Raw genomic sequence first — 27,983 nt, forward strand, 5'->3', positions numbered from 1 at the left:
CAGACACTCTTCAAGTCTCCAAAAGTTTGTACTGTTTTCACAGAAATTAATCTCTAGTCCCCGCCTAACCTCCCAGAATTCGGTGGGTGGGGCCCAAAGGTCTAATCTCATCAATTGGTCTTTTGGTGACCAAGCTACTGGGTATCCATCTTGCCCCATGCAGTCACATCATTAAGGTAAGTTCAGATGTGTTCAAAGGGTGTTGCTAATAACTACTAAAATATACCCCTATCTACGCCGAAACTGGTTTGGCTCAGTGGTAGAGCGCCAGTCTGAGAACTGAAAGGTCCCAGGTTCGATTCCGGTCAAGGGCATGTACATTGGTTGCAGGCACATCCCCGGTAGGGGGTGTGCAAGAGGCAGCTGGGCGATGTTTCTCATCGATGTTTCTAGCTCTCTATCTCTCTCCCTTCCTCTCTGTAAAAAATCAATAAAATATATTTTTTTTAAAAAGAAAATCAATAAAAAATATATATCCCCCTATCACTTGGGAAATTTTAAGGGCTTTAGGAGTTCTGTACCAGAAATTAAGGGTAAAGAATAAGTATATATTTCTAGTTGTACCATAAAAGAGAAATGGAAATACTATGCAGAAATTCTTAAGTTCTGTGTCACACATATTCTTATTGTTTAAAACCACAAGTTTCAAGAGGTTTATTTATGTTTATGCTGACACAAAACTGAAAGGGAACCTGAGTGTTACTTTCCTTGTTCCATGTGTTACTGAAAGAAAAGGTGATTAAAGAACCCATTCCAGTGACACAAGTAGTCTGAGAATCAGATTTAGAATCTGACCCACATAACACAGAAGAAGATGGAATTTTAATGCCTTCCTTGTCTTTCCTTAGTCTCAATTTCCTTAGTCTCAATTTGGGGAGATTTGAGTGTGGATGGGAAGTGGGAACACAGAACATGATGGATTTGGAGTGAAAGAGAAAGGGGACCAGTTTGAAACAACCGTGAGGAAAAAAATAGATGGAATAGATCTGAGAGCTTTGAGATGAATAGAAAGAGGTGAAGTTTAAAGAAAGGAGTAGGAGAAAACTACCTAGAACAAAACAGAGAATCACAGAAATTGAATTAAAAAAACTTTTTAAAATCAAGGAATATTTTCAGAAAGGAGAGAGAATATTGTGAATTCAGGTGTGAAGAACCCAAGTACTATAATTATGAACTTTTTGCAACTCCTTACCTATAGTCCTACTAAGTTCTTGCTATTTTTGTGAAACAAATCCAAAGACATCAAAGGATTATACTCATAAATTTTTCATTATATATTTCTAAAAGAGACTTTACTTACAAACTTTTAATGCCATTCATTACCTCAACCTAACATAATCATCTTTAAATTGTTTTTATCTACATATATCCAATTTACAAGTTAAATTTTGGCTAAGTATTTCAAAGTGAAATGAAATTAAGTTACTCTTTTTCTGATAGTTGAGGCCAATGATAAATTTCCTTACAATAATTAATTCATTTAGAGTTGGAAAATAGATTATAGTCTTCATTGGTAACTCCTCCTTAAATATTTTCCTGGTAAATAATTTCATTTACCATAGATACTTTTTCTTTTTAACATTTAAGGAAACATATTCTTTTTTTTGTTTTGTTATTTTATATATATTTCCCCCCCCCCCCATTTATTTTAGAGAGAAAGGGAGAGGGAGAGGGAGAGAGAAAAGGAGAGGGAGAGGGAGAGGGAGAGGGAAACATTAATGATGAGAGAGAATAATGGATTGGCTGATTCTTGCACATCCCCTACTAGGGGAAGCAGAGGATCGAGTCTGAAACCTGGGCATGTGCCCTGAGCCAGAATCAATCCCAGGACCTTCCAGTTCTCAAATGGATGCTCTGTTCACTGAGCCAAATCAGCCAGGGCACCAGAGGTACTTTTTCATACAGGGATGTAAAGATTAATTGCTGATTGAACTGTTCTTTAAATGTCAATATCCTTCTGTTCACAGAAACCACATATGATTTAGATTGTGCTGAGGTTTTGACCACAAGGACTCTACAGCCCATGATCAATTGGGGGAAAAGGCATTAAATACAGGCAAGAGTGGCAGGAAGTCTGGGCATCAGCTAAAAAGTAGGACCCTTTTTGGACTCTCCTACTGCATTGTACACAGAGTAGACCTCAGCTTCTCACTTTTCCTCACTCCTGGAGGATCACACTGACTGAAGAGACTGTCTTGGGTCAGACACCCTCCCTGCACAATGGAGTCTGCAGCCACTCTGGCTGAGCTCCAGGCAGAGGCCAACTGCCCCATCTGCCTGGATTACCTGAGAGACCCAGTGACCATTGAATGTGGGCACACCTTCTGTCACTCCTGCATCTACCAGCGCTGGGAAGATCTACCGGGCACCTTTCCCTGTCCTATCTGCCTCCATCATTGCCCTGACAGGAAGTTGAAGAGGAATAGCCAATTACGTCACATGATTGAAATTGTTAAACAGATTCCCACCACAGGGAGCGAGAGGAAATTGCAGGAAGAAAAACCCAGGTGTTGGAAGCATGATGAGGTTTTGACATTTTTTTCTGACAGGGCCCAGGAGATGTTATGTCCTCATTGCAAAGACTTCTTAAAGCACCAAGATCAGTCCCTGATACCCATTGAGGAAGCTGCTGCTAGTTATAGGAGGGACCTCAAAAGATATATTGGGGCGCTGATGGTAGAGGTTGAAGATGCTGAAACAGAATATGAAAACCAAATTGCAAAAACTTTTGAAGTGCAGGAAAAGATGGAAAAGTGGAGGAAAGAATTGCAGTATGAATGTAAAGAACTAAAGTGTTCCTTACAAGTGGAGCATAATGTATGTAATGCTGGTCTACTTATAGAAGAGAAGAATGTTGAAGAAAAGCTAACTGAAAATGGAAGGCAAATTTCAAATTGTATGTTCATACTAAAAAAGCTTTTAAGTGAAATAGCAGAGAAGTATTTGCAAGCAGATGTAGATTTACTCACAGATATTGAAAGGATCCACAACAGGTATGAAAACCTAGAAATCCCAGCAGTGTTTTCATGTGAATTAAAGAAGAAGATTTTCACTCTCCCCGCACATTATTTGGGCCTGCATAAAATGATCCGCACGTTTCAGGTAGATTTGACACTGGATCCTGAAACTGCCCATCCAAGTCTCATCATCTCAAGAGATAGAAAAAGTGTGACATATAAGACACCAGATGGTTTTCCTAATCCCCAGGCACACACTTCTTACCCAGCTGTCCTGAGTTCTGAGGGATTTGATAGTGGCAGGCATTTTTGGCAGGTGGAAGTAAGAGGCACAGGTGAATGGTCCTTAGGTGTGTGTAAAGAATCTTTCCCCAGAAATACTCTCATATCACCATTGCCAAGCAATGGATGCTGGCGATATCAGCAGCAGGCTGGTATATTTGGCCTTTTCCCTAGAGGACAACATAAGATTGGCATTTTCCTGGACTATGATTTGGGAGAGGTTTCATTTTATAATTTGAATAACAGGTCATACTTGTATGCATTTACTGACATATTTACAGAGAAACTCATGCCTTATTTCTCCATTTCATCATCTTCAAAAACTCTTACAATTAGTATCACCAGAGTCTAGTGATGAAAAATTTGGAAGAAATTTTGTATGTGCTTATTTTCGTCCCTCTTTATTGAAAGGAATACTTAGAATAAAGATCCTGATTCCAGTTTTGAAGTTTGAATGTTGAAAGGTTTAAGGACTCTCCATTCTCTCCCCCCTGACCTTTACCTGGGAAATCTGATGGGAAAGACCAGGTGCTCCATCCTTGGGTGCAGGTGGGAAGTTCCATTCAAGCAAGTTTCCATCAGTGTGGGCAGGCTACCAGCAACAGCACACAGTAACCACCATGAACCCCACAAGTTAGTCCCTTTTCTCTGTGCTCCCAGTCAGTTTGGGACCTAGTCTAATATCCACCTTTCTCTCTCCCAAACCTTACCATGTGAGCAATAAACTTTTCATAATCTTTTGGTATGTAGTGAGTCATCATTATTGTGAATTGAAACCAATTTCGGATGGCTTCCACCCTGCCTATGCAAGCTGGTCACCACCATTGACATTGTGAGCAGGATTTTCTCCTCCACTTTGTGTGGTAACACACCTGGTTCCCTAGGCAAGGGTGTCTTTGCAGTTTGTGATGCATTTGCTGAGTCTTAGGGAGACTCTGTTGTAATTGAACTGACCTAAATCAGAAGTTTCTATAAGAATCACATTCTATTGACTATTTATTATTTTCCATGTAATATTTTTTGGAATTCTAATTGTCTTGCTTTTGTCTAATGTTTTATAATATTTTGTCTCATGTTTTATAGAAATTTCATCTGCAGGGCTGTGAAAAACCAGGCTGACAGTAGTGTTACAAATATGCACAGTAATTAATAAAAAAATATACAAGAATAAACTTTTGCATGCTAACAACTGTGATCATAACTTTATTTTAAAATTCTCACCTGAGCCTAGACAGTGTGGTTCAGTGTTTGAGCATAAACCTATGAACCAGGAGGTCATGGTTCGGTTTGATTCTCAGTCAGGGCACATGCCCAGGTGGTGGGCTCAATGCACAATGTGGGGTGTGCAGGAGGCAGCATCCCTCTCCCTCTCCATTCCTCTCTGTAATTAATAAAAATATATTTAAAATAAAATAAAATTCTCACCTGATGATGTTTATTCACACACCACACACACACACACACACACACAGAGAGAGAGAGAGAGAGAGAGAGAGAGAGAGAGAGAGAGAGAGACGAAGGGACAGAGAGAGAGGTGTGGAAGAGAGAGAAACATTGATGTGAGACAGAAGCATCTATCATTTACTTCACGAACTCAACCTGACCTGGGATTGAACTCCAAGCCTATGTGCTCTGACTGAGGATCAAACTTGATACTTTTTGTTGTATGACAAGACATTCCAAGGAACTGAGCTATTTGCCCAGGGCTATACACCTACAATTTACAACCACTGTATGACCTGCAAAGGTGACACATTCATTTTTTATCTTATGTGAAATTGTCAACCTTTGAAACATGCTTTTGTATGGTTGTCTGTTATGGTATTGTTTACAATGTTTGGAAATAAAGTTTTACTTAGTATATCTCTGTACTATTTGTCTCTCATAACTTGAAAAGATGCTCAGCAGAGCTTTTGTTGAGGAATCCATGCTATGCTGTGGTGACTCAGATGCTTACTTCTTGTGAAGTGTAATGTATGGCAGCAGGGCGCTGCTCCATTACCCACCCAGGGATCTAACTCCCTCAGTTGTGTTGTCACAGCACTGTGTCAGAACAACTAGAGAAAGAGGGAGCACTGAATGGCCACCTTGAGCATTGAAGGCCAACACCAGGAAGAGACACACAAAAATAGTTCTTAAGATCTGTTTGTTAAAAATGTCTTTATTGATTTTAGAGTGTGGAGAAGGGAGAGGGGGAGAGAAAAAAATAAACACTATCATTTGGTTGCCTCCTATACATGCTACAACTTGGGATTGAAACTGCAAACTGGGCATGTGTTCTGATCAGCAATTAAACTGGCCACCTTTTGGGACATGAGACAATGCTCAGCCACCTGAGCCACACTGGCCAGGGCCCTAGGAATTACTTAAATGAATGGTGTGGCACGTGTGAGAGACAGTGGTGGCATTATGGTATGTTTGCAGCACAAAATCACAAAAGCAATTCACATGTAACAATCTTTCAACAGGCACAAATTCAGTTGCTATGGTTACTTAAACAACCCAAGTACATTACCGGTTTAGATTTCAGTTAAACATGGCATATGAACTGTAATTCTTTTTTTTTTTTTTTTGAACTGCAATTCTTTTCTTTTTTTAAATATATTTTTCTTGAGTTTTTACAGAGAGGAAAAGAGAGGGAGAGTTAGAAACATCAATCAGCTGCCTCTTGCACACTCCCTACTGGGGTTGTGCCCGCAACCAAAGTACATGCCTTTGATTGGAATTGAACCTGGGACCCTTCAGTCCACAGGCCGCTGCTCTATCCACTGAGCCAAACCGGTTTCAGCTATAATTCTTAGGAATAATATGGACCCAGAGGGTGGGGTCTCAGTCCCAGAGGATTACTCTCCTCAGTAGTTCATCACTTACAAAGTGTGCCTTCCACATCATGGTACCACACAACTATGTCTTCTGGCCCTTTACAACAACAATCGCCTTTCTTCAGTGTCATATAACACCTTCCTCATTCTCCTCTGTGTTGTCACCAAAGGACCTTTCACATTCATTTTTCTACTGACATTTTCCGGAAAATATATGTCTTTTTCAGGGCTTTTTAATTTTTTTTGGTAATGATCTATAAATCCTGTTTCAGGGTGTAGCAAAGGTTAGAAGACAGAAACACTTTGTGGAGGGAAACAATCCCAAAGGAACTGACTTAAGGAGATGATTGTTCTACGTTGATGGTATCTTTTAGAAAAGGAAATTTTAGGAATTTGTATGCTGGTCTCTTTTAGTCACTGAACAAAAATCAGTCTTCTACTGATAGGGGGAACTTAAAATCTAATAGATAAAGCACCTGTATTAATCTGAAAAACTATCATATTTTAAATCTTAGAACACGTATACTTATGTAAATGGGGGTTACGTTTCTTAATAGGGAGTTAAGTTTTTCTTTAAGTTTCCTTTTCAAAGCTTGTGTGAAGTGACTGGGGAGGGGACTCAACTGTGAATCCAACAAGCAGAACCCACCAGCATGGTCAAGCCAACCCACCAGGAGTCAAAACATCATCTCATCAGCATCATCTTCTGGCCTGATGACTAATTACAAGAACTGATGCCTGAGGACCCCCAGACCAGCAGGTAGCTGCATTCCTCACCCAAGCCTCTTTCCCTTCATAAATCCATCCCTGATTCTTGCTGGGAGGCAGGATTTGATTCTTGGCTGTCTAGCCTTCTCAATAAACACTTAATATGATTCAACCCTACCATCGTTATTGGACACAGGAACAGGCAGCCTGATCCCACACAAGGTGCCCTGGTAACAATACCTGAGCTTACTAACTCAATTGAAATAGTGGTTAGCAATTTCATTGCTCATATAGCAGCAAAGTCATGTGAATACTATTTCATTTTTATGTCACTTTGCTTAATGACTGTCTTGGCAATGAGATTGACTAGAATCAAGTGTGATTCTGTACATGTTTTGTTTCATAGGAATCAGTCTTTCATGGATTGCTAACATAAATGTTTGAATTTTTAGTTAAAATATATCTTACATATTGATTTCAGAGAAGTTGGGAAAAGGAGGGGGAGATAGAACCATCACGAATAAGAGAGAGACATGGAAAGGCTGCCTTCTGCACCAGCCTCAAAGGATCAAGAGAGAAAACTAGGCTTGAGCCATGACCAGAAATCAGACCTTGATCTCTGGTTCATAGATTTATGCTCAGACACTGCCACACTGACTGGGCAAATGTTTGATATTAAAAGAATGTGGAGGGTATCAACCATAATTGAAAATAAGTGATAGCCCTCCTGGTTTGGCTCAGTGGCTAGAGGATCGGCCTGCTGACTGAAAGGTTCCAGGTACGATTCTGGTTAAGGACACAGGATCAGGTTGCCGGCTCAGTTCCAAGTGGGGGTGTGCAGGTGGCAGCTGATCAATGATCTTCCTCATCGATGATGTTTCTCTCTTTCTCCCTCTCCTTTCTTCTTTGAAATCAAGAAAAATGTACTAAAAAAACAAAAACAAAAAAGAACAACAACAAAAACACCAAAAAAAAAAAACAAACAAAAAAACCCAACAACCACACACACCTAAAAGCACAGCATTAAAAAAAAAAAAAAAAATTAACAAAAATGAAACTGGTAAATTTTTGTAATTCAATATAAACACCAGATTGCCTAATAAGCAATATGACCGAAATTAATTTATAAAGAATTTTAGAGCTCAAAGAAGCTTCTCGATGAAAGTAACTAGGCTGGGATTTGAAGAAAGAAAGCCAGTGCAAGGGGTAAACCGTGCATAAGGGGCAAGGGGCTGCCACGGACCAACCTGCCTGTGCAAAGTGCTGTGGCAGAGGGTGCCAGGCCCTGAGTAGGGGAGAGAGGGCAGGACTGCAGAGTGCTGGGGATGACAGGGGGTGAAAGTGGTGGGCTTCTCACATTCCAAGGTGAGAAAAGAAATGGGCCTCCCTTAGCCTTCAGGCGTCTACTTCGTTTTTTTCTTAATATATTTTATTGATTTTTCTTACAGAGAAGAAAGGAGAGAGATAGAGAGCTAGAAACGTCGATGAGAGAGAAACATCGACCAGCTGCCTCTTGCACACCCCCTACCGGGGATGTGCCCGAAACCAATGTACATGCCCTTGACTGGAATTGAACCTGGGACCTTTCAGTTCGCAGACCGACACTCTACCGCTGAGCCAGACCGGTTTCGGCAGGCGTCTACTTCTTAATGAGCACAAATGAGATTAAAGGGTGTTAAGAAGGCGGGCATGGAATCCTAAAATTCCAGATTGGATCATGCAGATGAAGAGCTGCAGGCCTCTGCTGAGCAGATTATCTCAAAGGAGATTCACCCCCTTCCACCAACCAGGAACTCTGAACAGCTGCTAAGCCCCACCTGGCACATTTCCCTCCTCCAGGGTGGAGCCTGATGGAGGGAAATCCTCCTAGCTCCACCCTCCTAGCAGTGTATATAGATGACAGGGTCACAGCACTAACTTCACTACTGGTACAAGACGCATCCCAGGCCCTTCCTGGAGACTCAGTCCACAGACTGGCCCACAGAAAGCTGGCACCAGGTGAGTTGGGGATCCAGGCAGAGTATATGCTCAAGGGAAGTGAGTCTGTGAGAGCCTTGGGTTCCTATGCGGCTGCTCTAGCAGGACATGGACCTCAACAGGCAAGTCAATCCTAGCTTGGATTCAGGTAAATATAAAGACACAGGCCTTTATTATTGTGGGAGTTTTTATGTGAGCCAGACCTAAATCCTCTAAGTACCTGGTAAAAAACAGTTACTGTGACTCCCATCTGACCTAAGAGGTGACTAACATGGGTGTGTGATTAAATGCCCAGAAGTGCTGGGCTGAAGCCTGTGTGGATCGCTTTCCAGAATGTTAGGTGTGTCTAGTGATCAATTCTTATTTTTTAAAACCAGAGGTTCCAAGAGATTAACCTAAATTGAAGTGTATTCTGACTCCAACCTGACAGGGAAGCTGAGCGTTATGTTTCATGTGTCTCTGAAAGAATAGGGGATCAAAAATCCATCCCCAATGACACAGGCATTCAATTCAGTCCTGAAATCCAGCCCACATAACCTACAAGCAGATGGAATTCTAATGTCAACCTTGGTGTTTCCTTAATCTCATTTTATCTCCATAGAAGAGATTTGTTGGGTGGGAAGGAAGTGAGAGCAGGGAAGAAGATGATGGATTTGAAGTGGAGGAAAAAGGGGACCAGTTTGAAACAACTGTAAGGAAAGCAAGGAGATTAATGAATTTGAGAACTCAGAGATGAAGGGACATGGATGAAACTTATGGAAGAGAATAGGAGAAATTTTTTTTTGGCTGTTAGAGAGCAGAGAAACACTAAAATAGAATTCAAAAGGTCAGTTTAAAAAGTTATAGAATATTCTAGGTATCCAGAATTGGAGAGAAAATATGAACTCATGCATGAAGAACCCATATGATATAACGAATCTTTTTCACTTCTACCTATAGCTGTATAGCTGTACCATCCTTTCCCCATTTCTGTGCAGGACATACCTGTGATTTTACTTTCTAAATTTTTATTATATAGTTTTAAAAGTGATTCTTAATTTACATAGTTATATGTTAAAATATTTTTTAAAATTATTTTACTTTAAAAATGTGGTTTGTTAGGGATAGGAAAGAAAGACACACACACAGAAAGATAGAGAGAGAGATTGAATAAGAGGAAGTTACATTGATCTATTGTTCCTTTCAGTCATGCTTTCATTGTTTGCTCCTTCTTAGTGCCCTGACCTGGGATCCAACCTTGTTATATTGAGACCAAGGGAGCTACTGAGCAGGGCAATTTACATACTTCTACTGAGATTGAATATCTCAATGTAACATAATTATTAGTCAGGTATTTCTAAACCTTAAATATCCAACTTTCATTTGAATTCTGGCCAAATATTTCAAAGTGAAATGAAATTAGATTGATACATGTTAACGTATCAGTAAGCCTTTTAAGTCTATTTTAATTCCTACAAACACCTCCTTCCAGGTGTTTTTTACTTCCTCTTTATACTTGTGTTGAAGCAACATAATAGAATTTTCAATTGAGTTTATTATAATCCAGATTATACTGATTATTTCCTCAGTGTATTATTAAAGGTTTGCCAAAGAAACCGAAGCGATAGTCTGGATCTGGAAAGATATTTATTAAAAAGCAGTGGCCCACAAGGTTTTGGATCCTGAGATATCCCATGGTCTGCCGTCTGCCAGCAGGAGACCCAGGAAAGACAGTGGTATAGATGGAAGGCCTGAGAGTCTGAGAGCAGATGGTACAGATTCCAGTGGGGGTGTGAGGGGCTGAGAACCAGCAGCACCCAGGACAGGAGGTGGGTGTGCTAGCTTGTTCAGTCCAGCAGAGAGTGAATGCAGCCTTGCCCAGATTTTGTTCTCTTCAGGCCCTCAGTGGAGTGGATGATCCCCACTGACATTGGGCTGGGACATCTGCTTTGCTCATCCACTCATTAAAATACTAAGGTCTCCCAGAATTCTCCTTAGAGTCACACCCAGAATTAGTGTCCACCTGCTATCTGGCTGTGCAAGGGACAAATCAAGATGGCATGTTAAAATTGAAACAGGTGAAGAAAATTTTCACATATTTCTCCATGCCTTATATTTCATATAAATAGTTGGTTTGGAACATGTTTGATGAGATTTAGTTTCATATTCTGGAAAACAAAACTTTTTAAAGTATATTTTGAATGACTGCAGAGGAAGGGCAAGGAAGAGAGAAATACAAACATCAATGATGAGAGAGAATTATTGAGTGGCTGCTTCCTGCATGTCTGCTTCTGGGGATCAAGCCCGAAATCTGGGAATGGAACCCAGAACCCTTCAGTTCGAATTCTGACACTCTATCCACAGAGCCAATCCAGCCTGGGCTAGAAAACAATTCTTCAGAAATAATGTTATGTCATCTCTTCAATAGTTATCTCGTTTGTATTTGTCACTCTTTCTGTGATAATTGAGGTCAATGACCAATTTTCCTAATTTTATTCCTTTAGAGTTACAAAATGTTTCTTAGTTTTTATTGTAAACATCTCCTTAGATATTGTCATGATAAATGATTTTGTTTACCTGATGTTACTGCTGCTTGAACAGCCCTTTAAATGGCAATATCATTTGTCCACAGAAACCACATATGACTTGGATTGAGCTTGGTTCTTGACCAGGAGCACTCTACATCCCTTGTGCAATGTGGTGTTAAATACAGGAGAGGGCGGCAAGAAGATGACGTCAGCTGGTGGCTGGAACTCTTGGAAACTCCTAGTGCCTTCCACAGAGAGGAAAGCCTGAGCAGACCTCAGCTTCTCACCTTTCCTCACTCCTGGAGGATCACACCGACTGAAGGACAGTCTCTTCTGATAGACACCCTCACTGCACAATGGCCTATCCAGCTTTCCCGGTCAAGCTCCAAGCAGAAGCCAGCTGCCTCATCTGCCTGGATCACCTGAGAGACCCCGTGACCACTGAGTGTGGGGACAACTTCTGTCCCTCCTGCATCCACCAGCGCTGGGAAGGTCTACAGGACACCTTTCCATGTCCTGTCTGCCTCCACCACTGCCCTGACAGGAGCTTGAAGAGGAACCCCCAATTATGTGACATGATAGAGATTGTTCAGCAGATCCCCACCTCAGGGAGCCATAGGAAACTGCAGGAAGAAATACCCCTGTGTGGGAAGCACAGTGAGGCTCTGACCCTGTTCTGTGAGAAAAACATGGAGCTTCTGTGTGCCCAGTGCAGGGTCTCCTCCGACCACCAGGATCAGCGCCTGATCCCCACTGAGGAAGCTGCAGCTAGTCACAGGAGGATGCTCAAAAGGCACATTAGAGGCCTCACTCACAGCTTTAAAAATGCTGAAACTGTGTGTAAAAAACAAGTTGCAAATACTTCGGAAGTGAAAAGAAAGATGAAAAAATGGAGGGAGGAATTGGACTTTGAATGTGAAGAATTTAAGTGTTTCTGGGAAACGGAGCGACAGGAAATTGATAACAATCTACCTATAGAAGAGGAGGATGTTGAAGAAAAACTAATTGAAAATGGGAGGCAAATTTCATACCATATTTTCAGGAGAAGCAATCTGTTAAGTGAAATAGAAGACAACTGTTTGCAGACAGACCTGGACTTACTCACGGACATAGAAAGGATCCACAACAGCTATGGAAACTTAGAGACCCCAGCAGTGTTTTCATGTGAATTAAAGAAGGAATCTTACAGTACCCCCCCCACATTATTTGGGCCTGCATAAAATGATCCACACGTTTCAGGTAGATTTGACACTGGATCCTGAAATAGCCCATCCAAATCTCAATATCACAAGTGATAGAAAAAGTGTGACCTATAGGATATCAGAGGATCTTTCTAATCCACAGGCACTTACTGCTTACCCAACTGTCCTGAGTTCTGAGGGATTTGATACTGGCAGACATTTTTGGATGGTAAACATAAAAGGCGCAGGTGAATGTTTATTAGGTGTGTGTAAAGAATCTATCTCCAGAGATACTCTCATATCACCATCCCCAAGCAATGGATGCTGGCAATACCAGCAGAAGACTGATGTATTTGACCTTTTCTGTACAGGAGAACATCACATTGGCGTTTTTCTGGACTATGAGTTGGGAGAGGTTTCATTTTATAATTTGAATAACTGGTCATTCTTGAATGGATTAAGTGATACCTTCACAGAGAAACTCATTCCTTATTTCTCCATTGCACCTTCTTCAGAATCTCTTACAATCAGTATCATCATAGTCTAGTGATGAACAATTTGGGGGAAATTTTGTATGTGCTTATTTTTTCCCCTTTTTATTGAAAGGAATACTTAGAATCAAGATCCTGATTCCTCTTTTGATGTTTGAATGTTGAAAGCTTTAAGGACTCACCCTCCTCTCCTCCCTGAATTTCTTACGTGTGAATAGGGAATTACGTTTTTTGTCAAGATTCCTTTTCAAGGTCTGTGGGAAGGAATTGGGGAGGTGAGTCAGCTGAGAATCCCACAATTAGAACCCTCAAACATGGTCAGGCTGATCCACCAGGAGTCAAACCAACATCTCATGGCCTGATGACTAGTTATAATAGCTGAGGTCTGAGGACCCCCCCCAGGCCAGCAGGTAGCTGCATTCCTCGATACCCTGCCCCTTCCCCTTTGTTATCCTTTCCCCTGAACCTTGCTGGGAGGCAGGATTTGATGCTTGTAAGCACCATGTCTTCTTGGTTGGCTAGCCTTCTAAATAAACACCTAATATGATCCAACCGTGCCTTCTTTATTGGACACAGTGACAGGCAGCCTGAGCCCACACAGGGTCCCCTTGTAACGATACCTGAGCTTACCAACTCATTTGAAATAATGTTTAGTGATTTCATTGCTCATCTAGCAGCAAAGTCACTTGAATGCCATTTCATTTTTATGTCACTAGTTTTTGCATTGTAGCAATCATTCTTTTTTAGATTGGTAATATGTAATAAATGTTTCAATTTCTAGTTAAAGTATGTCTTATGTATTGATTTCAAAAAGGGAGGGATAGGAAAGAGATAGGAAAGTGGAGAATGAGAGAGAATCATGGAAAGGCTGCCTCCTGCATGACCAGATCAAGTGGGAAACGCAGGCATGTGCCATCACCAGGAATCATACCTTGACCTCCTGGTTCATAGGCCCCTGCTCAGCCACTGTGCCACACTGACTAGGAAAAGGTTTGATTTTAAGAGAATGTGGAGGGTGTCAACCGTAATTGAAAATAAATTGTAGTCCTATCTGGTATGGCTCAGCGGCTAGAGCATCGGCCTGCTGACTGAAGGGTCCCAGGTTGTATTCTGACGGAATCAAAGCTGCTCAAAAATGTGGTGAAAATGGGCAACTCCAAAAAATAGCGGGCAGGTGAACACGGCGGCGCCCAGGCCTGTACTCGGTGCTAACATGGGCTGCATGCAGGCCCAGTACACCAGCTCCTCTGTAAGGGGCGCAATCACTTGGTTCTGAAGCCAACGCATGCCCATGAGGCAGTGGGCCCAGGAGTGAGGGGCTAAGACAACCTTTATCCCATCTGCCAGATTACAGGGTCAATCCATTGAGAGCTGCATCAGTGGGTGGGCCCAGAAAAAGAATCATGGTTAGCAGCAGGGGCAGCAGTGCTGCCAGGAAAATGCCCTCCAGCCTGAAGCCCATCAGCGTGAGCAGGGATGTGCCTGGCTGAGCCACAGGAAAGGAAGCATCAGTCTTGCTCCCTCCCCCAAAGACCGCTGAGATCTCTCCCCTGTTGCCCTCTGCCCCGCCTCCTTTGCACCTGGATGCCTGTGTGTTCCCTCCAGAGTAGCACGCAGAGGGGCGAGAGACTGGACACCACTAGGACACTGGTGAAGTGCCGCTTGATGACGGCAGGGTGGTCCCTGGGCAGCTCGCTCTTCCAGACGTAGAGGCTGCCCACATAGGAGCATGCGAGGCTGAGACAGGAGAACACAGACACCCAGCAGCACAGCCCGGGGCCCGGACCTCCCAGAGCCGCGGGCTCGGGCTGCCTCTCGGGTCGCGACAGCAGACAGGACCCGTCCCTGCCCAGCAGCACCGCCATCGCGCACCCTCATTTGATTTTTAGATTCAATTCTTTTTCTTTTTTTTTAATATATAATATATTTTATTTATTTATTTATTTATTTATTTATTTATTTATTTATTTATTTACAGAGAAGAAGGGAGAAGGGAGAGGGATAGAGATTTAGAAACAGCGATCAGCTGCCTCCCGCACACTTTCTACTGAGGATGTACCTGCAACCAAGGTACATGCCCTTGACTGGAATTGAACCTGGGACCTTTCAGTCTGCAGGCCGACACTCTATCCACGGAGCCAAACCGGTCCCTAGTTGTAGTGACCCGTGCTATAACAACCCATGACTGGGGGAGTTAGATCCCTGGTTGAGTAACGGAACCGCGCCTTGCTGGCCTACATTACACTTTACAAGAGTAAGCACCTGAGATACCACAGCAGAGCAGGAAGACTCTGATCAATGCAGGGGTCACTTGTACCTCAATGGGAGCTCTGCTCAGCATCTTTTCAAGATATGTATGCTTGATGGACAAATATTACAGAGATAGACAGAGTAAAACTTACAGAAGCATGTTCTCAAAGGTTAGCAATTTCCCATAATTCAAAAATGATTATGTGACCTTTTGAGGGCATGCAGGGATTGTCAAAGGCAGTTTTACAGCCCTGGGTGGGTGGCTCAGTTTGTTGGACTGTGGTCTCCTACATCAAAAAAAAAAACCCAAAAAAAAACCTAGCAGATTTTATCCCCATTCAGGGCACATAAGTATCAGGTGCAATTCCTGGTCAGGGTGAGTATAAGAAGCAACAGATTGAGGTTTTCCTCTCTCTCTCCCTTCCTCTTTCTATAAGTCAATAAACTTATCACCAGGTGAGGATTTAAAACAAAAGTGTGTTTACAGTGGTTAATATGCAACAGTTTCTTGTGTTATTTATTAATTAATTGCTGTTCATATTTGTATCACTGCTGCCAACTTGCTTTTGCTCAGCCCTGTACATGAAAATTTTATAAAACACTAGAGGCCTGGGGCATGAAATTGTGCATGGGTAGAGTACCTAGGCCTAGCTGGCAATAGGAGCTCATTGAGGCCTTAATCTAGGGCCTTTCTTCAAGCTCCCAGCCAGGGCCTCCTTTCCCTGGCAGCTGGCTGCTGCCCTGGGCATTCCTTAGTTTTGCGCCGCCCCCTGGTGGTCAGTCCACATCATAACAAGCGATCAAACTCTTGGTGGAGCTCCTGTGGGGACAGTTTGCATACTAGCCTTTTTAATTTTTTTTAAAATATATTTTTATTGATTTTACACAGCGAGGAATTGAGAGGGATAGATAGTTAGAAACGTCGATGAGAGAGAAACATCGACCAGCTACCTCTTACACACCCCCCACTGGAGATGTGCCTGCAACCAAGGTATGTGCCCTTGACCAGAATTGAACCCGGGTCCCTTCAGTCCTCAGGCCGATGCTCTATCCATTGAGCCAAACCGGTTTCGGCTGCATATTAGCCTTTTTAATATATACTAGAGGCCCGCCCAGCCTGCACCCTCTCCAATCCGGGACCCTTCACGGGATTAGGCTCAATCTTGAGAATTGGATTTACACCAGCACTCAGACATCTCTCTCACAATCCAGGACCACTGGCTCCTAACTGCTCACCTACCTGCCTGCCTGCCTGATCAACCCTAACTGCCCCCCCCCCCCCCCCCCCCCGCCAACACACTAGCCTAGTCACACCAAACAGTCCTCCACTCCTGCAGTCCTGGCCACCCCTAACTGCCCCAAAATGATATGGAAAATAATTTTTAAAAATAACGTGTTTCTTTTAATGATATATTTTATTGATTTCAGAAAGAAAGTAAGAAAGAGAAATATCGATGAGAGAGAATCATCCACTGGCTGCCTTCTGCACATCCCCTACTGGCCCTACTGGGAATTGAGCCAGCAACCAGGGCATGTGCCCTGAGGAGGACTCTAAACATGACTTCTGGCTCATATGTGGATGCTTAACCACTGAGCATGGCAGGCTGGGCTACATTGTGTTTACCTAACTCCTGACTTAGATCAGTGAAATCTACCAGCCTCCCTAGGACTCAGCATTTGCAGCACAAACTGCCTAGGGAAACAGGGTGCGCTAAAACCCAAAGCCAGAGGAGGAAGCCCCAGATGAGCGGGGCGGAGGGGTGCTTCATATCTGGAAAATCCTGCTGACAATGTCAATGGTGGTGACCAGCTTGCTTGGCCAGGGTGGAAGGCATCCACAATTGGTTTTGAATGTGCACACTGATGATGATTCACCACATACCAGGAGAGTATGAAAAAGTTTATTACTCGCTGAGGTTTTAGTGGGAGAGTAGGGTGGATATTAGAATAAGAAACAGAGAGCACAGGAAAAGGGACTTGTGTTGATGGTGGTTACTGGGTGCTTTTGGTGGAAGATTGTTGACACTATTGGAAACATGTTTGATTGAAACTCCCCCCCTCCCCCCCTGGGCCCAAAGGATGGAGCACCTGGACTTTCTCATAGGCATTCCCAGGAATAAGGTCAGGAAGGAGAGAAGAGTGCATCCTAAAAGTTTTTAATATTCAAACATCAAAACTGGAATCAGGATCTTTAAGTATTTTTGTTTCAATAACAAGGGAAGAAAATAGGCACATACAAAATTTCTTCCTAATTGTTTATCACTTCACTCTGATGATGCTGATTGTAAGAAATTCTGAAGCCAATGCAATGGAGAAACAAGGCATAAGTTTCTCTGTAAATGTATCAGTGATTACATACATGAATGACCTGTTATTCAAATTATAAAATGAAACCTCTCCCAAATCATAGTCCAGAAAAATGCCAATTTTCCGTTCTTCAGTATGATTCCAGAGCTGATGTAGCCAGCATCCGTTGCTTGGGGATGCTGATATGAGAGTATTTCTGGGGAAAGATGCTTTACACAAACCTAAGTAATATAAACCTCTACCTTCTATGTTTACCATCCAAAAATGCCTGCCAGCATCAAATCCCTCAGAACTCAGGACATCTGCATAAGAAAGTGTCTGGGGATTGGAATGACCATCTAGTCCCCTATATGTCACATTTTTTCTATCACTTGAGATAAAGAGACTTGGATGGGCTGTTTCAGGATCCAGTGTCAAATCTACCTGAAACGTGTGGGTCATTTTATGCAGGCCCACAAAATGTGGGGGGAGAGTGAAAATCACCTCCTTTAATTCATGTGAAAAGACTGCAGGCATCTCTAGGTTTCCATAGCTGTTGTGGATCCTTTCAATACCCGTGAGTAAGACCTGGTCTGTCTGCAAACACTTCTCTTCTATTTCAATTAGCAGAGTGTTTAGCCTGAACATGTGGTTTGAAATTTGCCTTCTATTTTTAACTAGTTTTCCTTCAACATCATTCCCTTCCGTAAGTAGAGCGTTATCAAGTTCACTCTTCTCTATTTCCAAGAAAGATTTAAGTTCTCTAAATTCATCGTACAGTTTATCCCTCCATTCTCTGATCCTTACCAATGGAGTATTTTCAAATTGGACTTTATATACCTTTTCAATATTTTCAAGGTGATTAGTGAAGTCTGCCATATACTCTTTGAGCACCCACCTGTGACTAGCTGCAGCTTCCTCAATGGGGATCAGGCGCTGATCCTGGTGGTCAGAGGAGACCCTGCACCGGGCACACAACAGCTCCATGTTTTCCTCACAGAACAGGGTCAGAGCCTCATTGTGCTTACCACACAGGGGTATTTCTTCCTGCAGTTTCCTCTGGCTCCCTGAGGTGGGGATCTGCTGAACAATCTCAGTCATGTGACATATTTGGGGGTTCCTCTTCAAGCTCCTATCAGGGCAGTGGTGGAGGCAGACAGGACAAGGAAAGGTGCCCTGTAGACCTTCCCAGCGCTGGTGGATGCAGGAGGGACAGAAGTTGTGCCCACAGTCAATTGTCACTGGGTCTCTCAGGTGATCCAGGCAGAGGGGGCAGCTGGCTTGTGCTTGGAGGTTGGCCAGGGAAGCGTCAAAGGCCATTGTGCAGTGAGGGTGTCTATTAGAAAGGGCTCTCTTCAGTCCGTGTGATCCTGCAGGAGTGAGGAAAGGTGAGAAGCTGAGGTCTGCTCAGGCCTCCCGCTCTAGACACTAGGAGCTTCCAGGAAGAGTTCCGGTGGACAGCTGACGTCCAGTCTTCCTGTCACCTTCTCCTGTGTTTAATGTCGAGTTCCCTAAGTAAAGATTAGCTGTGGACTCTGGTCTAAAAAGGAAGCAAGTGGTTTCTGTGGACAAAAAGAAATCAACATTTAAAGTTCAATCAGCATTAACCTTTCCCTCCTTGTATGAACATCATGTCAGGTAGTCCAAATCAGTTAACTATGACAATATTTAAGGAGGAGTTAGACAAAAAGTCTGTTTTGCAACTTACAAGGAATTAGACAATCTCAAGCATCACAAAAAAAAAAAAAAAGTCATCTTGTACTGTGGGGAAGAGAGGATTTATAAGCCAGGAGAGAGGTCCTGCTTACCAGAGGATGCTTCTCTGCAGAGACCCCAGCTGAAGCACCATGCACATGTGTGTCCAGGAGGCAAAACCCTCAACAGGGAATCTGGGGAATAAGAGAAAAGAGGAACATTCAACTCAAAGTCATTGGACAGGGCAGCAGAAATTCACTTCAAAGTGAAAATGACAGAATACCTCAAAAAAACCCAAACAATCATGCTGTCTAAGATGGGAGTTCCAATGAACTCGATCAAGTTTCTTTTGGAGGGTCAGAGAATGGCTGATAATCACACTCCAAGAGAAGGAAGATGTGAGTGAAGTTTATCAGGAACGATAGGGGGTCATTCAATGGTTTAGAATTTCTTTTCCCTCAATCCTTTTTTATTGTTTTTTTTTTTTAAATATTTTATTGATTTTTCACAGAGAGGAAGGGAGAGAGAGACAGAGAGCTAGAAATGTCCATGAGAGAGAAACATCGACCAGCTGCCTCTCGCACACCCCCTACCGGGGATGTGCCCGCAACCAAGGTACATGCCCTTGACCGGAATCGAACCCGGGACCTTTCCATCCGCAGACCGACGCTCTACCACTGAGCCAAACCGGTTTCGGCAATCCTTTTTTATTGTTAAAAATAGTTCTTTTGTAATGTGGTGTTCCAGATGAAATGCAAATCTGACACCCCCTCCAGACTCTTTAAAACCTCTAGTAATTTGAATTCCAGTGCCCAGTATTCATTATTGTTTGTTTTCATTGTGCTGAATTTGGATGATCGAGCCTAGGCCTCCTTCACATTGCCCTCTCCTTTTGAAATATTACCTGTGCACAGGGAGGCCAGCCTTTTCAGGACTGTGCATTTTGGGGCTTGTGATAAAGGAGGTGGACAATGCAAGTGATCATAATACTTCTAATTGGCCCGGAAGTTCTAGCAAGTGATTGCTTCACTCCTGCACTATGACTTTTTTTTTTCTTTTAATATATTTTTATTCATTTCAGAGGAGAGAGGGAGGAAGAGAGAGAGAGAGGGGGGGGGGGAGATATCAATGATGAGAGAGAATCATTGATTGGTTGCCTCCTGCATACCTCTACTGGGGATTGACACCCCCTCCCCCCCCAAAAAAAAACAACAACAACAACAAAAAAAACATGGAAGGATGTAGAAATTAACGTAGACTTAAAAGCTATATTGCTGAAACCGGTTTGGCTCAGTGGATAGAGCGTCGGTCTGCGGACTGAAAGGTCCCAGGTTCGATTCCAGTCAAGGGCATGTACATTGGTTGCAGGCACATCCCCGGTGAGGGGTGTGCAGGAGGCAGCTGGTCAATGTTTCTCTCTCACCGATATTTCTAGCTCTCTCTCTCTCTCCATTCCTCTCTGTAAAAAATCAATAAAATGTATTTTTTAAAAATTCATTTTGAAGTGGATATTTGAGGATTAAAAAAAAATAGTTGATAATTGTTACAGTGAGATAATGAATAGCATTAGAGGTATGAAATTGTCCTGACCTGGTAGTTCAGTTAGTCCCAATATGCCAATGTTTCAGGTTAAACCAAAGGTCAGAGTACTTAGAAGGCAACCAAAGAATGCATGACTGAGTGGAACCACAAACCAATGTCTCTTTCTCACTTTCAATGTCTCTCTCTCTCTCTCTCTCTCCCCACCTTTCTTACCCTATCCTCTCACTCTCTTATTGTAAAGAAAATAATTTTAAAATTTTAATGTAGCAATATGTAAATAGTCTTTTTTTGAAATATATAATGAAAAGTTTACAAGTAAAATTGTAGAGATTTCTTGCACAGAAATGGCAAAAGGTTGGTACAACTATAGGTAGAAGTTGCAAAAAGTTAGTTATAGAATACAGGTTACATGAATTCATAAGATTTTCTCTCCTAGTCTGGATACCTAGAATAATCTGTAATTTACTTTTTTTAAAAGGTACCATTTGAATTCCATTTCAGTGTTTCTCTGCTCCCTCCTAGCAAAGTAGGTTTCTCCTACTCCCTTCCTTAAGCATCAGCCATTTCCCTTCATCTCAGAGCTCTCTGATCCACTTCAACTGATTTCTTCCTCACAGTTTTTCAAACTGGTCCCCTTTCTTCACTCCAAATCAGACATCTGCTTTCCTGTTCCCACATCCCATCACCACCCAACAAATCTCTATTGAAATAAATTGAGATTGAGAAAATACTGAGGCTGGCATTAAAGTTCTATCTCTTTGTAGGTATGTGGGCTGGATTTCAGGTCTGATCTCAGACTGCCTGTGTCACTGGGGATGGGTTTTTCTAATATATACTAGCTAATAAAAGAGTAATATGCAAATTAACCATAACTCCAACACACAAGATGGCTGCCCCCATGTGGTAAAAGATGGCTGCCCCCATGTGAACACAAGATGGCCACCAAAAGATGGCAAGCCAGGGAGGGCAGTTGCGGGAAATAAGGCTGGCAGGGGAGCAGTTAGGCATCATCAATATGGCTGGCAGGGAGTGGTTAGGGGGTGATCAGGTTGGCAGGTAGAAGTGATTAGGGTCAACCAGGAAGGTCAGCAGGTGAGCATTTGGGAGCTAGCAGTCCTGGATTGTGAGAAGGATGTCCCAGATTGGAGGGTGCAGGATAGGGTGAGAAACAACCCCCCTACCCCCACCCCCATGCATGAATTTCATGCACCGGGCCTCGTCTTACCTAGTAATAGAGAAACATGTAAATTTTTCTACGCCCACAGCCAATCAGAATGAATATGCAAGTTAACCCGACATACATACCTGGGTCTGGGGAACCTCAGCACCTCCCAGTCCAGCCTGCCATCAGAGGGGCGGGGGTCCCCTTCCTAAGCTGAAAGCCTGGGATCGGAGGTGGGGATGGGGGAAGCACTTCCCAAGCCTAAAGCCAGGAGTGGAGGCTTTAGGCTTAGGGTGGTGCTGGGTGGCACCACTTCCCAAGCCTGAAGCCTGGGGCAGAGGCTTTAGGCTTAGAAAGGGGCCAAGCCTATGATCAGAGGTGCCGGATGGGAGGGGGTGGAGGCTTTTGGCTTGGGAAGGGGCTGAGCTTGGGATCAGAGGGAAGGGGAAAACATCAATTGAAACATATCCTCAGGTGAGAATACAAATAAAAATAAAGAAATGTCATAACCTATGAAAGACACATCTTGAAAATGCTTAAACAAAGTTGCCATTGTTTCATGGTGAAGGGACTGAAGTCCGTGTTGATGAAAATACCTTGATGGCTGTGGTGACGGGCAGTGGCTGCAGCAGTGGGGTGATGGGGCTGGTGCCTTCCCCTGATCAGCCCTGTAGCCTCAAGCAAAGGGAGGCCAGACTGCGGCTTACCGTAGGTCGGCTCCCAATGGGGATCGGGCTTAAGCCATCCATAGGACATCCCCTCTCCCCAGTGCACAAATTTCGTAAACCAGGCCCCTAGTATATATGTATTATTGATTTCAAAGAGGAAAGGAGAGGGAGAGAGAGATAGAAACATCAATGATGAGAATTATTGATTGGCTACCTCCTACACTCCCAGGGATCAAGCCCAAAACCTGGACATGTCCTCCTGGCCTGAATCAAACCTGGGACCCTTCAGTCCACAGACTGACACTCTAACCAATGGACAGAACCAGCTAGGGCCAGAGATGGATTTTTTAATTCCTGGTTTATTCAGAGACACATGGAACAAGGAAAATAACACTCTGCTTCCCTCTCAGTTTGGTGGTAGCATATACAGCTATTGAGGTAAACCTTTTGGAACATCTGGTTTTAAACACATGAATTTGACACCAGACACTGAGACATTCTGGAAAAGGATTCCCATGGATAGCTTCAGAGCAGCACTTCCGGGCACTTTGCAGAGGCAGTAATTAGTAACCCCATAGGTATCTGGATTTTTAGGAAGCATTTTGACGATGTAGGGTAAGGCTAACTGAGGGACATCTGCAATAATGAAAGCATGTATCTAAAACAACCTGAATCCCAGTGATCATTGACTTTGAGGTAAAGTCAAGGCCCTGCTCTAGAGTAGCCACCCAGAAAGCCAATGGTGAGGAGCAATACCTCCATGACTCTGTTTGGTCCCACCTCCTGCACCAGTATCATCCCCACTCCCAGCTTACCCGGAGCCTGCTCCCTTGAGTGAGTCCTGAAGTGTGTCTCCAAGAAGAGTCTCCGAAGCCAGTCTCCTTCCAGTTAAATGCTTAGTAATGTGACTTTGGCCTATATATATCACCCTCAGAGGGTGAATGTCCTTAAGACCTCACCCACCAAGGCTCCTACCCAGAGGTGGTAGTGGGTAAGGGTGGGAATAGGAGGATGTTCAGAAGTCTGATTGATGGGATCTCTTCTTATTCCTGCAGGCTAGGGCAGGATGACCTTGTTAATATGCATAATCTAATTTGCTCCTTTGTAATCACCCCTTGAATTTCTCAACACCCTTTAATCCCATCTTTGCTGAGGAAGAAACAAATTAAAAGTATATTTTGCCCTGCCTAATTTGGCTCAGTGGATAGAACACTAGCCTGTGGACTGAATGGTCCTGGGTTGGATTTTGGTCAAGGGCACATATCAAGTTTTTGGGCTTGATCCCCTGTGGGGTTGTGCAGATGTGTCTTTCATAGGTTATCCCTCTCTCCCTTTTCCTTCCTTTCTGAAATAAAAATATATTTTAAAAATAATAGTAAAAGCAAAGTCTTTTCTTCCTTTCCAACTTGAGCTTGGCATAATGGCTCTAGCAAAAAACAGTGGAGAGAAGAAGGGCCTTTGTGCCATCCATGAGCTAGCACCAGACAACACACTATCAACATCCATAAGCACATCTATGGAGTGGGTTTCAAGAACCTTGCTGCTCTGTCACTCAAAGAGATCCAGAAATATGCCCTGAAGGAGATGGGAACTCCAGATGTATGAATTTGAGAGGGTTTACTTGAAACAACAGCAGGTAAAACATAGGTGGGGCAGACATTTGAGCTAGCCTAACCACAGGAAGCAACCAAGCAGAAATAATAAAATGTTTCTGGATTCAAAAGTGGAGTCCTGGAAAACCAAAGGAGGGCCTACAGCAATAAGGTGTACTGACACTGAAACAGGAAATTCAGCACAGAAACAGAGAGAGGACACATAGAAACAGGGGAAGTTCAGGTCCTTTGCTGGGAAAGAACAATTGAGGGAATCAATCAGATGATGTCACAGGCAGGCTTGTAGCAAATATTCACCCCTGGACTACAAGGCCTTGACCCGTAGCCCATTATAATCTCCCCCACCCCACCTCATGAGGTCACATGCTTCAGGGATTATAAATCCAAGCAGAATACCTGCAGGGTGTGCACATGCTTCCAGACCACCTGTGTGTACCCTTCTACCTAGAAGAAAAGATATTTGCCTTGCTGCCTGGCCCCCACGTATGTTTTGTGTTCTACCAGTACCCCAGAATTTGGGGGCTGATCTTATTTCTTACAGGAGAGAGAAATCTGTGTTTGACTCGAGCGTGGTAGTGGGTGGAACCACTTGAAATAAACCCAGGGATTTAAGGAAGAAATATCTTCTCACACATAGCAACTAATGATTTCAGGTAAGGACTGCTCTTCTGACCAAGAGAGCTGCTTAGTTGGCTGCATGTTCTCTGAGCTTCCAAATCTGGAGGAGCGGTTGTCCAGCTGAGCTGTGACTGGCTGCAGGTTGGGGAAAGGGCTTCTCTTGGCAGCTGGAATGAAAAGGTCAGGGGACTCGCATGACTCACAGGACTTGCAGCTCTGGGAAGACTCCCGAAAGAAATCAACTGTCCCGTCTGCCAGGATGACCTGAGAGACCCTGTCACCATCGAATGTGGGCACAGCTTCTGTAGCTGCTGCATCCAGCAGTCCTGGGCTGATCTGCAGGACAGACTCCCTTGTCCTGTGTGCTATCACCCATGCCAAGAGAGGTGCTTGAGGAGCAACATTATCTGGGAAGGATGGTTGACATGGCCAAGCTTCTCCAATCCACCAGGTGCAAGAAGAAGAGGCAGGAATATAGGTACTTGTGCAAGAGAGTAACAGTGTCCTGACCCTCTTCTGTGAGGAGGACCTAGAGCTGTTGTGTGCCCTGGGCACTGAGCCTCCTGACCACCAGGGCCACCAGGTGAGGCCCATAGAGGAGGCTGCCTCTCATTACAGGAAAAGGCTAAACAGTTACATTGAGCCCCTGAGGAAGCAGGAAGCAAACATTTATAAATCAATAAGCATTGAAAGCAAAAAACCCTTAGGACTGAGGGAGAAGGTGGAGACACAAAGGCTGGAATTACTCTCTGAAGTTGAGCACCCGAGGCAGTTTTTAGAATGAGGTCAAGAAGCAGTTCTTTCAAGATTAGCAGATGGAGAAAAGGCTATTGTAAAGAAAATGCTAATATAACCGCATTTTCAAAGTATAATTCCACACTCAAAGGCCTGCTAAGTCACTTGGTAGAGTGCACTGTGCTGATGGAAATGGAATGGCTGTTTCCATGACTTCCATTTTATGTACCTTCTCCTCTAGCTTGAATGAGCTTTCTGGAATGCCCACAAATACACTTTTTTTTTTTTTTTTTTTTTTTTTTTTTTTATCTTTTCAGAATCCAACTCATCTTTCAAGATCCCAACCAAACAAAACATATGTTCTCTATAAATCTTGTCTAGACCTAGAACAGTGTGGAGTTTCCTCAAAAAACTGAAAATGGAACTCCCATTTGATCCAGTAATCCCACTCCTAGGAATATATCCCAAGAAACTAGAAACACCAATCAGAAAGGATATATGCACCCCTATGTTCATAGCAGCACAATCTACAATAGCTAGAATTTGGTAACAGCCGAGGTACCCATCAGCAGATGCTTGGATCAAAAAACTATGGTACATCTATGCAATGGAATACTATGCTGCCATAAAAAAGAAGGAATTCTCATCATTTGCAGCAACCTGGATGGAATTGGAGAACATCATGCTGAGTGAAATAAGCCAGTCAATGAAAGAGAAACACCATATGACCTCACTCATTTATAGATAACAAAGAACATTATAAACTGATGAACCAAAAGAGATATAGAGACAGTAAAGCAACAAGCAGACTGTAAAATTACAGCAGGGAGGGTAGGGAGATCTGGGGGAGATAATAGATCAACTGAAGGACTTGTATACATGCATATAAGTACAACCAATGGACACAAAACTTTGGGGAGAGAGGGTATGTATGGGAGGGGGGAATGTTAAAATATGTACACAGATAATAATTTAATTTAAAAAAAAGGTTAAAAAAAAAATCTTGTCTAGACCAGTGTTTTCTTTCTACTTTAAAATTCTTATGAAACATACTACCCTTAATATTTAGTTAGAATATTTCTTATGCTGCCTTGTATTATATTCCCTGACTACATTGAAGGGGTTGGGGCCTACAATACAGTTTCTTCTCTCTGTCTCTCATTTGATGTTCAATAAGTACATGTCTATTTCAAATACACTGTCCAATGCATCGGACAGGAAATATAGTAAATCCATACAAATAGCACCCCATCATTTCTCTAATTTACCATCTGCAAGTGAATGGAAGGTGAAGGGAAGGAAAGATGCCTCCTAAATACAAATAATTTATTCAGTTTCACTATTTTGTTTCCATTTTTAAACATTTCATGGGGATGACATTAGTCTACATGAACATATAAGTTACATGTGTGGATTACTCATTTACAAAATCTTTATATAGAACCACGTGCCCACCATCCAAAGTCAAATCTTCTGTCACCTCATATAGGACCCCTTTCTTCCCCCATCTCCCTCCCTCTGGCAACAATTATTCTGCTGTTCGTGTACATAAGTTTCAGTTTTATATTCCGCATATGAGTTAAATCATATAGTTCTTTGCTTTCTCTGTTTGACTTATTTCACTTCACATAATGTTCTCAAGGTCTATCCATGTTATTGTAGATAACACTATTTCACTGTTTCTTATGTCTGTGTAGTGCTTCTTTATCCAACCATCTGTTATAGGGCACTTGCGCTGTTTCCAACTCTTGGCCACCACAAATAATGCTGCAATGGGTATAGGGGTGTAGAGAGGGCCTGGGAAGGCACATGAGCATTTTTTTAAATTATTGTCAGCTGAGTCCAGTGGCACTGGCAGAACCATGTTTTGGAAACATATCATGCTAGAGGCAGGTATGTTGTCAGCCTGACCCTTAGCTTTCATTATTTAAATTCAGCCAGGCACAAAGAAAGGACACAATTACCTGGGCTTAGCCAGGAGTGACAATTACAAAGAAGCCACAAGAAAGAAGAATTACAGCTTATCTTTAACCATAATTAAACATAATTTTCTTTGTCTTAAACTCTAGTAAAACTTCCTGGAATTATACTGTGTAAAATAAATGTACTGCACCAGCTCTGGGTCACTGTCTCTCCATCAGATGCAGCTGTTCCACCTGGTCCCAGCTTTCCCTACTGTCTCTTTTATTTTTTTCCCCTTTTTTATCCAAATGGGATTGTTGAGAAGTTCAAGGGAAAATTACCAAGATGCAAATTAGATTATGCATATTAACAGGTTTAGTCTGCCCTAGCCTGCAGGAATAAGAGGAAATCCCATCAACCAGACTTCTGAATATCCTCCTATTCCTACCCTCTCCTATAAGTCCCACCTCCAGGGAGGAGCCTTGGTGGTGAGGTCTCAAAGAGATTCACCCTCCTAGTGGTATATATATAGGCCAGGGTCACATTACTAAGCACTAAACTGGAAGGAGACTGGCTTCGGTGACTCA

At 42.9% G+C, this 27,983-nt stretch overlaps 2 protein-coding genes and 3 pseudogenes across 5 annotated transcripts; 3 read left to right on the forward strand and 2 right to left on the reverse strand.

Annotated features, from left to right (window-relative positions):
• Nucleotides 1-2,220: 2,220 nt before the first annotated feature.
• On the forward strand, nt 2,221-12,981 carry LOC311623295 (uncharacterized protein; the record flags this gene model as incomplete). The annotated part of the gene is given in 3 exon segments (XM_084885309.1): nt 2,221-3,574; nt 11,623-12,446; nt 12,448-12,981. Coding segments are annotated over 3 exon segments (2,712 nt in total).
• Nucleotides 12,982-14,040: 1,059 nt separating this feature from the next.
• On the reverse strand, nt 14,041-14,790 carry LOC311623296 (CAAX prenyl protease 2-like; annotated as a pseudogene). The gene is made up of 2 exons (XR_014797055.1): nt 14,506-14,790; nt 14,041-14,411 (listed from the first exon to the last, which is right to left on the reverse strand). The product of XR_014797055.1 is annotated as a CAAX prenyl protease 2-like (transcript).
• Nucleotides 14,791-17,434: 2,644 nt separating this feature from the next.
• On the reverse strand, nt 17,435-18,781 carry LOC311623297 (tripartite motif-containing protein 60-like; the record flags this gene model as incomplete). Its single annotated transcript, XM_084885310.1, has 1 exon — nt 17,435-18,781. The coding sequence occupies one exon, from the start codon at nt 18,779-18,781 to the stop codon at nt 17,435-17,437; it is 1,347 nt and encodes a 448-aa protein (XP_084741436.1).
• A 533-nt stretch (nt 18,782-19,314) lies between these two features.
• LOC311622921 (small ubiquitin-related modifier 1-like) lies at nt 19,315-19,601 on the forward strand (annotated as a pseudogene). The gene has a single exon. The product of its transcript is annotated as a small ubiquitin-related modifier 1-like (transcript).
• Nucleotides 19,602-24,784: 5,183 nt separating this feature from the next.
• Nucleotides 24,785-25,707, forward strand: LOC311623298 (tripartite motif-containing protein 75-like; annotated as a pseudogene). The gene is made up of 2 exons: nt 24,785-24,794; nt 24,965-25,707. The product of its transcript is annotated as a tripartite motif-containing protein 75-like (transcript).
• The last annotated feature ends 2,276 nt before the right edge of the window (nt 25,708-27,983 follow it).

This window comes from Pipistrellus hanaki (genome assembly GCF_964339955.1).
Source record: "Pipistrellus hanaki genome assembly, chromosome: 5".
In the NCBI taxonomy this organism is placed as follows: domain Eukaryota; kingdom Metazoa; phylum Chordata; class Mammalia; order Chiroptera; family Vespertilionidae; genus Pipistrellus; species Pipistrellus hanaki.